Genomic DNA, 12056 nt, shown 5'->3' with positions numbered 1-12056 from the left:
TCTGGGTCATCTAAACGTTTGTAACATATCACATGAAATTTGAGCAAACCAGCTCCCCTGCACGCACATGTTTCTCCAGAAGTGTAAATGAAATGTCCCACATACCACAATGTGATATTACCATTCAACCTTACATTGCATATGGTAAAATGTTTTATCTTTCCTTTCCTTCAGTTTGCAATTTTTAGGATTCATCTTTAAAACAATGACCACTCAAGTGCGTTAGTGTGCTATCTGTTTGTGTGTGATTTGTTGCATCACTTAGTGCGGACAGAAGACTTGACTATTAGGTCCAGCCTTCTCGAAGACTTTTGCCGGGAAGGGGAGCAGGAAGATAGGCTGGAAGTTCTTGAGGTCCTTTGGGTCCCCCTCGGGTTTTTTGAGGAAGGCGTTGATCTCGGCGTGTTTCCAGCTCTCCGGGAAGGTGGCAGACTCGAAGGAGCTGTTGATGATCTTCCGTAGTTGGGGCGCAATGACAGAGCTTGCTTTGTTGAGGATGTGGTGAGGGCAGGGGTCAGATGGAGAGACGGAGTGGATGGTGTTCATGATTTCAATGGTGTTGTTGTTGATGGGGGTTCAGGAGAGCAGGAGGTTGGTCGGAGGTGAATCTGTGGTGTTGGTGGTTGCCGGGGAGGTCTGGGTGCTGAAACTGTTGTGGATGTTTGCAATCTTGTGGTGGAAGTAGGAGGCTAGGGAGTCGCAGAGGTCTTGGGATGGTCGGATGTCATTGGAGCTGGGGTTGGAGAGTTCCTTCATGATGTTGAAGAGCTACTTGTGGCTGGGTGCGTTGTTGTTTATTCGGTCTCTGAAGGTGGTTCTCTTATCAGCTCAGATGAGTTGGTGGTGTCTGCGGATGGCGTTTTTGAAGGCTGTGAGGTTGTCCAGAGTCTGATCTTGGCGCCACTTTCTTTCGAGTCTTGGGCAGCTTTGCTTAGATTCGTGGAGGTCGGCGGTAAACCAGAAGGCCTTTCTGTCAGTGTGTCTGTTGGAGGGATACTTGATTGGGGCAAGAATATTGGCACGGGTGTGGACCCATTGCCTGAAGTTGCGGGCAGCTGCCTCAGTGTTGGTGGTGTCGATGGGTGGGTTCTGGGAGAGGGTCGCGATAAGTTGGTCTTCGGTGACCTTGTTCCAACTGTGGTGGGGGGATCCGTTGAGGGTGGTGGTGTGTTGTGGGTTTCTTGAAGGAGAAGTGGATACAGCGGTGGTCTGTCTACTGGAGTTCGGTGGTGTGGCTGAAAGACGCGATTTCTGGCGGAGAAAATAGGATCGAGTGTGTGTCCTGCGGAGAGGGTTGGTGCCGTGACAAGCTGTTTGAGGCCGAGGTTGGAGAGGTTGTCGAGCAGGGTGGCGGTGTTGTTGTCGCTGGTGTTCTCGAGGTGGAATGCAAGAGTATGCATGCTTATGATGTCAGTAATGGGTGTCGCTGAACTGCTGTCGGGGGCCTGTAGACGAGGGTCCCTCGGAGGGCAGTGTTTGGGTCACTGTGGATTTGAATGTGCAGGTGTTCAGCAGTGCTGAGGGTGTCTTCAGTGTTGGTCGTGATCCTGAGTTTTTTTTTGTGGATGATGGCGATGCCTCCTCCTGGTTTTTTGGAGCGGTCCCTGCGGGTGATCTTGTAGCCGTCCAGGATGGCTATGGCGATGTCAGGTGTTGAGGAGGGGTTCATCCAGGTCTCGGTCAGGAAGGTGACATCTGGGGAGGCTGAGTTGAGTAGATTCCATAGCTCTACTGCGTGCTTGTGGACGGAGCGGGTGTTCAGGAGGATACATTTGAGATGGTTGCGTCCTGCCTTGGTGGGTGGAGGCTGGTGAAGGTGCAGTTCTGGCAGGTGAAGGGTCCGCGGGTGGTCTGCGGGGAAGTTCGAAGGCAGGCGGGAGAGTGGCCGGTGTTGAGGGAGCGGAGGGTGGCGTCGTCGTAGTGAAGACGTGCCTGACGGTGGTGGGGGGGACGGGAGCCAGGGGTTCTTGCGCTGGGCGCGGTCCAGGTGCGGATGGGTGCAGATGGTCTTGCCTTTGGCACGCCAGCGGCGCGGCCACACAGCGGCTGCCATTAAGTAGGGAGGTGGGGGGGAGGAGAGGACAGCTGGGAGGCGGGAGGGGGACAAACAACGTCACGAAAAAGGTGGCGGAGCTGAAAAGAGGGGGTGCGGGGGCAGCAGCGGCGGGAGTGCAGCGTGGGAGAGAGAGGAGGGGGCGGGCCGCAGGGGCAGCAGCAGTGGGGGAGAGAGAGAGCAGAGTGAGAGAGAAACAAGGAAAAGGAGCACTAAGGGACAGTAGTGAAGCAGAGCAGAGAGCAAAGCAAATCAAAACGAGCACTAAAGGACAGAAGTGAAGCGGAGCAGAGAGCAAAGCAAAGCAAAAGGAGGAGAGAGGCAGAAGGTAGCCTAGTAGGAAAGCAGAGCTCTCCCACTAGACACCAGGGATGAGGCGCAGGCAGAAGCCTGCGGGTGGAGGAGGGCCTCAAACTCCTGACAGGGGTCAGGAGTTCAGAGGAGCCTGAGAAAGGACTCTACTTACAGGGTGGAGCCACGGGAGGAAGAGCAGTGCTCTGACTAGGTCAGTGATATTGCTCGACCTACCATGCAGCGGCCGCCATTAAGTAGGGAGGTGGGGGGGAGGAGAGGACAGCTTGGAGGTGGGAGGGGGACAAAAAAACATGCGAAAAAGGGGGCGGGCCGCGGGGGCAGTAGCCTCAGGAGTGCAGCATGGGAGAGAGAGGAGGGGCGGGGCCGCAGGGGCAGCTGCAGCAGGGGAGATAGAGTGGGGGAGAACGAAAGTGAGAGAGAGAGCAGAGTGAGAGAGAAATGAGGAAAAGGAGAACTAAGGGACAGTAGTGAAGCAGAGCAGAGAGCACAGTAAAGCAAAAGGATGAGAGAGGCAGAAGCTAGCCTAGTAGGAAAGCAGAGCTCTCCCATTAGACACCAGGGATGAGGCGCAGGCAGAAGCCTGTGGGTGGAGAAGGGCCTCGAACTCCTGACAGGGGCCAGGAGTTCAGAGGAGCCAGTGAAACTGCTCTACTTACAGGGTGGAGCCACGTGAGGCAGAGCAGTGCACTGACCAGGTCAGTGATAGACAAGACTGAGGTATAAGCAATATCTCTACTTTAGACATAATGGTGTACCCCTCTTCATACACAGGCATTTGTGTTTTTATAAAAAAAACTGTATTAAGAAAGATAAAGAGGGTAGATATCTCATGTTCAAGGGGCTAGTGAAAGGGGAAAAGTTGACAATAGAGGCTATCTATCACCCCACCTCAGGTCAAGATACTTTTTATGCAACACAGTAGCCATACTATTGGGGTTCACAGAGAGAAATATCATAATCATGGGTGACTTTAATGCTGTTTGGGACCGTAGAATGGACAGAACAAGCACTGGAATACAGTATGCATAAGCGTTTTTTAAGAAACTTGAGTACACAATACAAAACAAGATTATACGTTTTTTTCAACGTCCTCAGAATGTACTGGTAACCCCCATACAATTTAGATCCTAATCTGAGATAGCAATTATATCTATATTCAATCATGTGCCTACTTTTATGGGCAAAAATTAGGTAGACAGGCCGAAGAGGGGACGAAGACGGATTTTCCAACCATTGCTCTGATGGACTTGGTGCTACAAGGGGCACTACATACACATATTGAAGGCGACTTTGCTAATAACATTATTTTACCCTAGTGGAACATTGACAGTCCCAATTAAAATGTTTGGAATCTCGGAGTTTAATATAAATACAACCAAAGTCGAAATACTGAAATTGAGTTAGGTTGATGCAATCCAGTAGCACAAAAATTAAATTGTCCTCAAGAGGCATTATCTTCATGGGGGGGAAGTTTACACCAAATGTGCTATATTTATAAATATATGACTCCCCTTCTAACAGAGATCTGGTGGGACCTCCAGAGATGGGTACATCTATCTGTAAAATGGCTGGGCAAGATCAATGCCATCAAGATGAATGTGCTTCCCAGATTACTTTTTGCTTGTTCCAGTTCTTACTCATAATGGTGCCAGAAATGTGTTTCTCCACTTTAAAGAATATGATTTTGAAATGCGTCTGGGGAGGAGGAACAAAGCAATCCCACATAAAGTACTCTCTCAAACCAGAGGAAGGGAAGGGTTTGAACTGCCAGATATACACACATACTAAAGAGCAGAACAGCTAAGCGTGCTAGCAGAAAGGAGCACATGCAAATCAGACAAAATATGGGTGCACATGGGCAGAGCCAGGGCCGTAGCAGGGCCAACACTTTGGGACCTCAACTGGAAAAAAGGAAAGACAGTCCTGCCAATGTGCACCCCAGCGCCCAAATAGCAACCTGAATTACAATCTGAAATGCACTTAACAACCGACTGTATTTGGCTACATATCCCTACCCATACACCCCCAGTTCACTTCAATCTATTTTTCACCCCAGCACTAGCCCTGGACCTTTTAATGCATGGCACAAGACAGACTGCCTCATGGTGACCGATATGTACCACAAGGAGTAATTCAAACATGTAATGACTGGAAGAGAATCCCGGGTGGGAGATATGGTACACTATGATCAAGTGCAACATTGGGTCTCCCATCCCTCAATTAAAGAAGCAGTAATGCTCAGTGGAAAAGTTTATCCATGCTACTGGAACGTAGGTCGTCATTTTTATGCTATACAAACTTCTCATAGCAGTCCATAGACAATTCTCACACATACAAAGAAAAACGTGTAACCCTCATAAGAAAGGAACTCACAGAGGAACAATGGTCATATATCAGGAAAGCATGGTCACATCTGGGAAGACCTGATCAGGACTGTGCATAGCATACTGGGTAGGGAGTTTCATTATAAATTACTGTTTGATTAGCATAGCTGTCTGGTAAAGCTACAAAAGTTTAAACCTACAGCCAGTCTAATGTGTTGGAAGGTCTGTGGAACGATGAGGGATATGATCCACATTGGGTGAGAACATCCGTAAATTAGGCATTTTGGAAGCAAAAATACCCCCCCTCTCCCCACCCCCCTCTCCCCACCCCCAAAAGAACCGCACACTGGCATTCTTCACCTCTGGATTATTATGGCGATGGAAAAGCTAACATGTGGCATGTCTGAGAACACTCTGTACTTTGAAAAACAATAGGCCCCACAAGTGACATACCTGTCAGAAGTAACACCCTCAGTATCATACCCAGTGAAGTGGAGGACGCTGAATTAGTTATCACCCTGAGGTGAGGGTGGGGCAAGATAATGGGAAATCGTCCAATATGATGTGGAAAGCACAGACCCTATGATGTAAGAAATCTAGGTGACATGCCCTTGATGATCTACCAAAAATGTGTATGATGTCATGTGTTGAAGGCTTAGTAACTTGGGTGGCTGGAAGGGGAGTTTAGGAGAGTTGTTCATTTAATAATAGAAATATTCTTCGCTTTTGATAAAACTAAGAATGCAATCGATGGGGGAATGCACAAACTCTTCCACTATCAGTTTCTGCTTTGTATCCAAATGTATGATTTCTACTTAAACTCTGTAATATATTAAGATTAGAAAAAAAAGAAATTTATGTGTAGGCCTTCTGACCATCGGACAAATGAAAACAGTCAGTATTTACTCAAGGTAAAATAATGAAGTTTAGGATACCGGAAGATTTGAGGAAAGATGCTTAACTCCCGAATAAAAATGAATGTCTAGCAAGGGAACTTGATTTTAACAGTACAAGTATATAAAATATTTAAAAAAGCCAGTGCAGTTAGATACTGAAAGTACATTGTCTGCCTCCCTTGGAGAAACAACTCAGAAGTCCACCAATTGGAACCACCAGTACCAGAAGACAGCAAAAGACAAAACATAAAGTTGAAACAATATACCCGAAAATTATATTAGAATGGATACTCCAAAATCTCCTGAAGTGAGGTGCTACTGAAAACATGAGCAAGATAACAAATAATCAACACTTGCAGCAAGGAACAAAACAGGATGCAATCTAAATTATTTATTTAACCAGAAAATGCAGAGGGTGCCAAGTGCAAAGTAGGTGGACTCCTTGTGAGCCTGAAAACCTAACATCAAATGGAATAACTGACACTGAAAGCAAATTGGGCAGTGTTAGCATAGTCCCTAACAAATGTCAGAGCAGCTGAACTAATGCAAATGCTTTAAACTTAGCTGAAGGTGAAACGTCTGGTAACAGCTAAATACAATGCCTTATCAAAGAATTCTATGGGTAGTTCCATTCGTAGAATCAGGAAATGCGTGATATCTCCGGAAAAATCAAGACAGAGAAGATCAAGAGGCCACAGCAAAAGAGTAAATAAATAACAATAAAACAAGTTATAAATTTTTTTAAACCAAGATGAGCGCCTTTAAGAATTCATATTTCATTCATGGAGCTAGCCAACATACAGGTGGGAAACTGTTTAAAGAATTGTGGACGTCAGAAGGTATTGATTCCTTTAAACTTCTCAGATGCAGTCTCATAAACATGACTGTATTATTCTACAGCAGCTTACCCCAATACATAATTCCTACTGAAGAGTGTATTGGGTTCTGGCATTGTCATATTAGCCAAAGGCTAGCCACAGTACGGAGGGCAGACCCTCTTTGATCCTAAAACAGAAGACTTGCAAAATAGTAGAAGGGTCTGCTTGAAGGTAATGAATGCCTTCACTATACAGTGCATCCTATCTTTCTGACTTCAAATCAATAGAAACCATGCTTTCTTTTGTTTCCTAAAACCACATAATCCCAACATGCTTTTGTACAATCATAGCCACTAGCTTTGGCTGGATAAAAAAGGCTTAATACAGACACTTTGATGTGAGTTCCAAAACAAACTGTAAGCACTATGGGCCAGATGTAGCAAAGGGTTTTTTCCCATTCTGTGTCAATGAGAAAATGTGTTCGTACATATGGCCCTATATGCTTAAAAAAGCAAAGAGAAGATACATTTTCTTAATTCCTGGGAGCATATGTCTTTATTTATTATTGTGTTAACACTTGTAGGGATGCTATGTTTTGGTGTGCTTTATAAAAAAAAAGGTTTGTGGTGATAAAAGCAGCATGAGGCTTACTTAAGCAAAAGTACATATGTGTGGGTGTCACATGGTAGAAGGAAATCGTCCAGTTAAGCTGGCCAGGTGGTGAATTGAAAAATCACGTTTTTAGGTGCTTTTTCAAGTGCAGTAGTTTATTTTCTTGCCTACGGACAGGTAATGAGTTCATAATCCCAATATGATATTTTGCACGATCTACATAAATGAAGCATAACTTACCTCTTTAATCTCCCCTAAAAGTGTAATTGCATGGCCATAGGTTGGTGGGTCTTCATGAAATTGAACTTCTAAACAATCCCAAAATGCTTTATGCACAATGTCTCGAACTCTTTTCTCCAAGCTGTTGGCAGAAAAAGATTGTTTATTAAAATAAGATCAACTTAACTCCTGAAACAAGCCACACTGTGGCAATCAATGTAACACTATAAAGGTAGAATTATTGACAATAGAAACAAACAGATACTGGGTTAACAAAAGTCTAACAGGATATTGATGGACTTTAAAAAAATTAATATTGAAATTGCAGAATGAACAAGTTACTTACCTTTCGATAACGCTCTGTCTGTTAGAGACCTTATCTAGTCGCAAAATCCTAACCTTTTGAATATTACCTGAGCATCAAAATGGATCCGGAACCTTTTCAGCAGTACCTCTGCTTGCCGGAAACTGTCATTGTGTGGAGCCTTTGTAGGCACAAATCCTGCGAGCTGTCAGTTGCTTCCAAGACAGTTTGAGCCCTCAAGCGCAGAGCAAGTGTGCAGATTCCTATTCTTGGGTTCTTATTAATGGATAGAGTCCAATTACAAAACAGGGAAGATGAGTGGGTCAGTGAGAAATCTACAGCTAGATAGTCTCTCTTCTATAAAGAGCATTACCAACGGTAAGTAAATTGTTCTTTGAGAAAATTCTAGCTGAAGATTCCTCACCTTTTGAATATATACCAAAGCAATACCGGAGGTCTGTGAATGGACTAAAACTAGGGAATCCTGTAGAACTGAACTGGCAAAAAGCTCCTCTCTGTGAACCCGAATGTGAAGGCAATAGTGCTTTATAAAAACATGGAGGAATGCCCACATAGCCGCCTGGAAAATGTCCAGGAAAGGAACTCCGCGTTCCAACACAGTGGTCACAGCTTTGCCCCTGCTAGAATGAGCATGCAGTCCTGGAGACTGAATTGTGGCCACTGTGTAACAGATCTTAATGCAGAGTACAATCAAGTAGGAGATGGTTCTCTTTTTGCCTTTTTCCACTCCAATGAACCCCACAAAGAGCTGATCATCCATCTGGTGGTCTTTGGTATGATCTATGTATTAGTCTCTCCTCCTCCTTAGAGGGGAAGAGGCAGAGCCTAGAATGCCGGCAGGGTGATGGTTTGACAGATGTGGAACAGAGTCTGCAGAACCATTTGTCTGGAAGAAGGTTATGAGCAATGGAGTGACACAAACAACCTGAAGCTCACGACACACCATGCAAGGTGTTGGCGATGAAGAACAAAGCCTTAATAGTAAGGAGCTGTAAACAACAGTTGTGAAGAATGGCTAGAAAGGGGAGCACATCAGTAGGTCAGGACCAGATTATGGTCCCATTAGGGCATTACATAGGGAGAAGGGGCAAACGTGTTGCAGTTCTTTAAAAAATCACATCACAACCAGTTACTTAAACAACAAGGGCTGATCTGGCAAGTGGAAGAAGACTGAAAGAACGGAAAATGAGGCCTCAAGTGTTTCAAAAGCAAAGCCTTGCCAGGCAAGAGACAGAACAAGAGAATTTCCGATAACTTGGCCTGGAGGGGGTAAATCTGGCATGACTCACACCAAACCCACAAATTTGTCTCAATAACAGGTATGTACAGTTTTCGTCAAGGGATGCCTGGCTGCCAAAATGACATCAACCACCCCCGGGGGAAGGTCGAAATGCAGTCTCCAGTGCAGATCCCAGCTTTGTTGCTGTGACAGTACATCCTCCCAGAAGGGCAGCCTGACTGGAGGACATATGCTCCTAGCACAGAATGGGCAACCTCCACCCTGGCCTGTTTGTTGCAGTACTACATAGCAGTGGTGTTGTCCGTGAGCACCTGTACCAGCCTCAACTTGGTGGATGGTAGGTAGGGTTTCACTGTCAAGCGGAGGTCCGTCAGCTCCAGAAAGTTGATGTGGAGCCAGATATTTCTGAAATCTAGACACTGAGAGGAATCCAGTGGGGGGGTATGCCTTGCATGGGCCCAAAAACATTTTCTTACTCACAATGCCCTGCCAACCTTAAGGTTTGCCTAAAATCAAACAGTTTCCTTTCATTTTCATGGGATAAAATTCCAGAATACACAGTGAGCCTCATTTATTCTGATAAAAACTCCACTTGTGTGGCAGGGCCTAGTGTCCGTGACACAAATGGATAAAAACCAAGCTCAATATATCCTCTGCGCTCAATCTTAGCATACCTAAAGAGGACTTCCCCATTCTGCAAAGCCTACAGCTATTACAATGGGTCCCCAACACAATTAGATACTTGAGTCTTAACCTAACCCCAACGCTGTCCTTTTGAATGCAGGCCAACTGGCCACACCTCAAACGGTCCATCCTGGAGGATCTCTAAAGCTGGAAACCTCTCCATATCGCCTGAGTGGGTTGCATCAGTGTCATAAAAATAAATGTCCTCCCAAGAGTTCTGTATCTTTTCCAGTCCCTGCCTACTCCGATCCCCCAAGCCAAAATTGCACGCTAACAGCGGGACATCCGCTCCTTTATCTGGAGTGAGAAGCGACCGAGTATCTCTAATTCCCTATTGATGCAGAGTAGAGAAAGGTTAGACTAGCCTGGCCTAACCTTCTCGAATACTATTGGATCGCAAATTTACAATACAGCTTTGAGTGGATGGATGAGAAACACTGGTTACACATGAACCCGGAGATGGTCTGCCAACCCTTATGGGACTAGCTGAGCAGCTTGGAGTTCACTTGTTTCAACCCACCGACGCACAGGGCTCTGCAGTGTTTTGAATAACCTGCTTTCCAATGCTTATCTTCAACAATTGACCTCCCCTCATGCCTTGTAAGCAGCATCCACCTATAAACTACCTCACATTACTCATGTTCTGGAATGTAATGATATGATGAAAGCATCAATCTGAACCTGTGGCACCCTGCTGTTTCTATCTTTAACACCTGTTCTACCTATTACTGCCAATCATTACTGGCTCCCTGATACATTTATCTGATATACAACACCCTGTCTCCTGTCTCATTACAATTGCTTATCGCAGACTTCATGTTTTGCTAGGCTTTATCATAAACTTTCAATAAAGAGATCATGAGCATAAAAAAAAAAAACAGGCTCAATGGGAGATGCTGCTGGTGTCTTTTTTTTTTTAGTAAATATCTTACTATGGTAGGTTTCACAAGTGGCGGCCAAGCCCAGACTCAATTACTGTACCTATTGCTGATGTTTAAGGACCATTCTTGTCATGGGTGCTAGGCCCACCTACAAAAGTAGGGTACCATTTTTATAAGGAGAAGTGTGTAAACACTGTCTGCTATGAAATTTGTCAATCTCCACAGACTTCGAACACAAAAAATTGTGAAGAATAAGTGTGTTTTTAGGAAAAGTTTGAGGTTTGCATGGGTTTCTGGAGGAACAAAAAATCTCGTCAGATCCATGCAAGTAACACCACCCTGTACTCCTCTGTCTTTCTAGTTTTCAGAAATGTCTGGGTTGGGTAGGTCTCTCTGGTTGCCAGCTGATCTAAGGCCCAAAATCCCCAACTATCTAAGTTGCAAAATAGGTTGGTTTGCGTTTTTGGGCCCAATCCTGTCGCAGGCGCTATGCCCACTGCCGTACAAGTAGGTTACCATTTTTTATCAGGAAACATGGGTATGCTAGGTGGTAAGAAATGTGTGGATCCACGCAGATTCCAGCACTTTCCCTCACAGAAATGTGAGGAAAATGTATGCTTTTAGACAAAGTTTGCAAGGATTTCTAGGTAAAGAAAACTTGTGAGATCCAAGCAAGCACACCCAGGACTCCCCTGGGTGTTCCAAATGTGCCCAGGATTGGTAGGTTTCCATTTTGACTGGCTGACCCCGCAGGTCCAAAATCCACAGCTACCCAAATTGCAAAAAAGGGTTGGTTTTGCAAGGTAAAAAGTGATTTTCTTATGTTTTGGGGCATAGTGTATTGCAGGAGCTAGGCCTCGCCACACAACTGAGGTACCATTTGTATTGGGAGATGTGTGGAAACCGGGTATAGTAGAACATTTGTTATTACCAATTATATTTCTATACATTTGAGGTTTCTAAAACCAGCATGAAAGAGAGAAGACATTTTGCAAAATGCCCTCTGAATTCTCATGATAGGATAAGTAGCCACAAATTCAAAGATGTACAAATAAGTATGGTCCCTAAACTCAGTATTTTGTCTACATTTTAGAAGTACTTAGGTTTCCTTCCTACCGACTCTACACTCTTTATATTTTACCATACCAATTGCTGTGGCAGCGCACAACAGAAGAATTATTTTAAGGTGCAGCTCAGTTGTTGGGTCTGGGAACTGTGTGTATTTAGAGACTACAAATCCTCTATATCCCTATGACGAATGGTGTTTGTCGGACGTAACAGTATATTGCTAGTGGAAACTGACCATCGTGACAAGAAGTTACATATGAAAACGTTGTCAGTAATGACTGTTTTTTCCTACTCATTTTTATTATGTTTTCTTTTCAGGAGTTAGTTTCTTTGGAAAACCTTTAGGGATCAATACAAATGACCCCATGCTGAATTTAAAATGTTGTTTGCCTTTCAGAAATAGCTTTCCATGATTACCAGTGGGTTTCACTACTGTTTCCACCATAAAATGTAAATATAAGTAGGCTGAAGCAACAAAATTATGGAAAATAAATACCTCTTAGAAAACGCAAAAACTGTGTTTAAAAAAACAGATGTGTTTTTTTCTATACAAATTTTCTGGATTCTGAAAGCTGAGAAGGTGGTGATCCTATCATAGCAAAACTTTTGTTGATGCCATTT

The 12056-nt window shown here is 44.6% G+C and overlaps 1 protein-coding gene across 1 annotated transcript in view; it reads right to left on the bottom strand.

The window, feature by feature from the left end:
* Positions 1–12056, bottom strand: part of TCP11L1 (t-complex 11 like 1) — a 279925-nt gene that overhangs the window by 183937 nt on the left and 83932 nt on the right. The window contains exon 4 of the mRNA XM_069223521.1: positions 7259–7379. Within this exon, the coding sequence (XP_069079622.1) occupies positions 7259–7379 (121 nt within the window). The remainder of the gene's footprint in view (positions 1–7258; positions 7380–12056) is intronic.

The sequence above is a fragment of the Pleurodeles waltl genome, chromosome 3_1 (assembly GCF_031143425.1).
Source record: "Pleurodeles waltl isolate 20211129_DDA chromosome 3_1, aPleWal1.hap1.20221129, whole genome shotgun sequence".
Taxonomy (NCBI): Eukaryota; Metazoa; Chordata; class Amphibia; order Caudata; family Salamandridae; genus Pleurodeles; species Pleurodeles waltl.
This window is presented reverse-complemented; position numbering and strand designations above follow the sequence as displayed.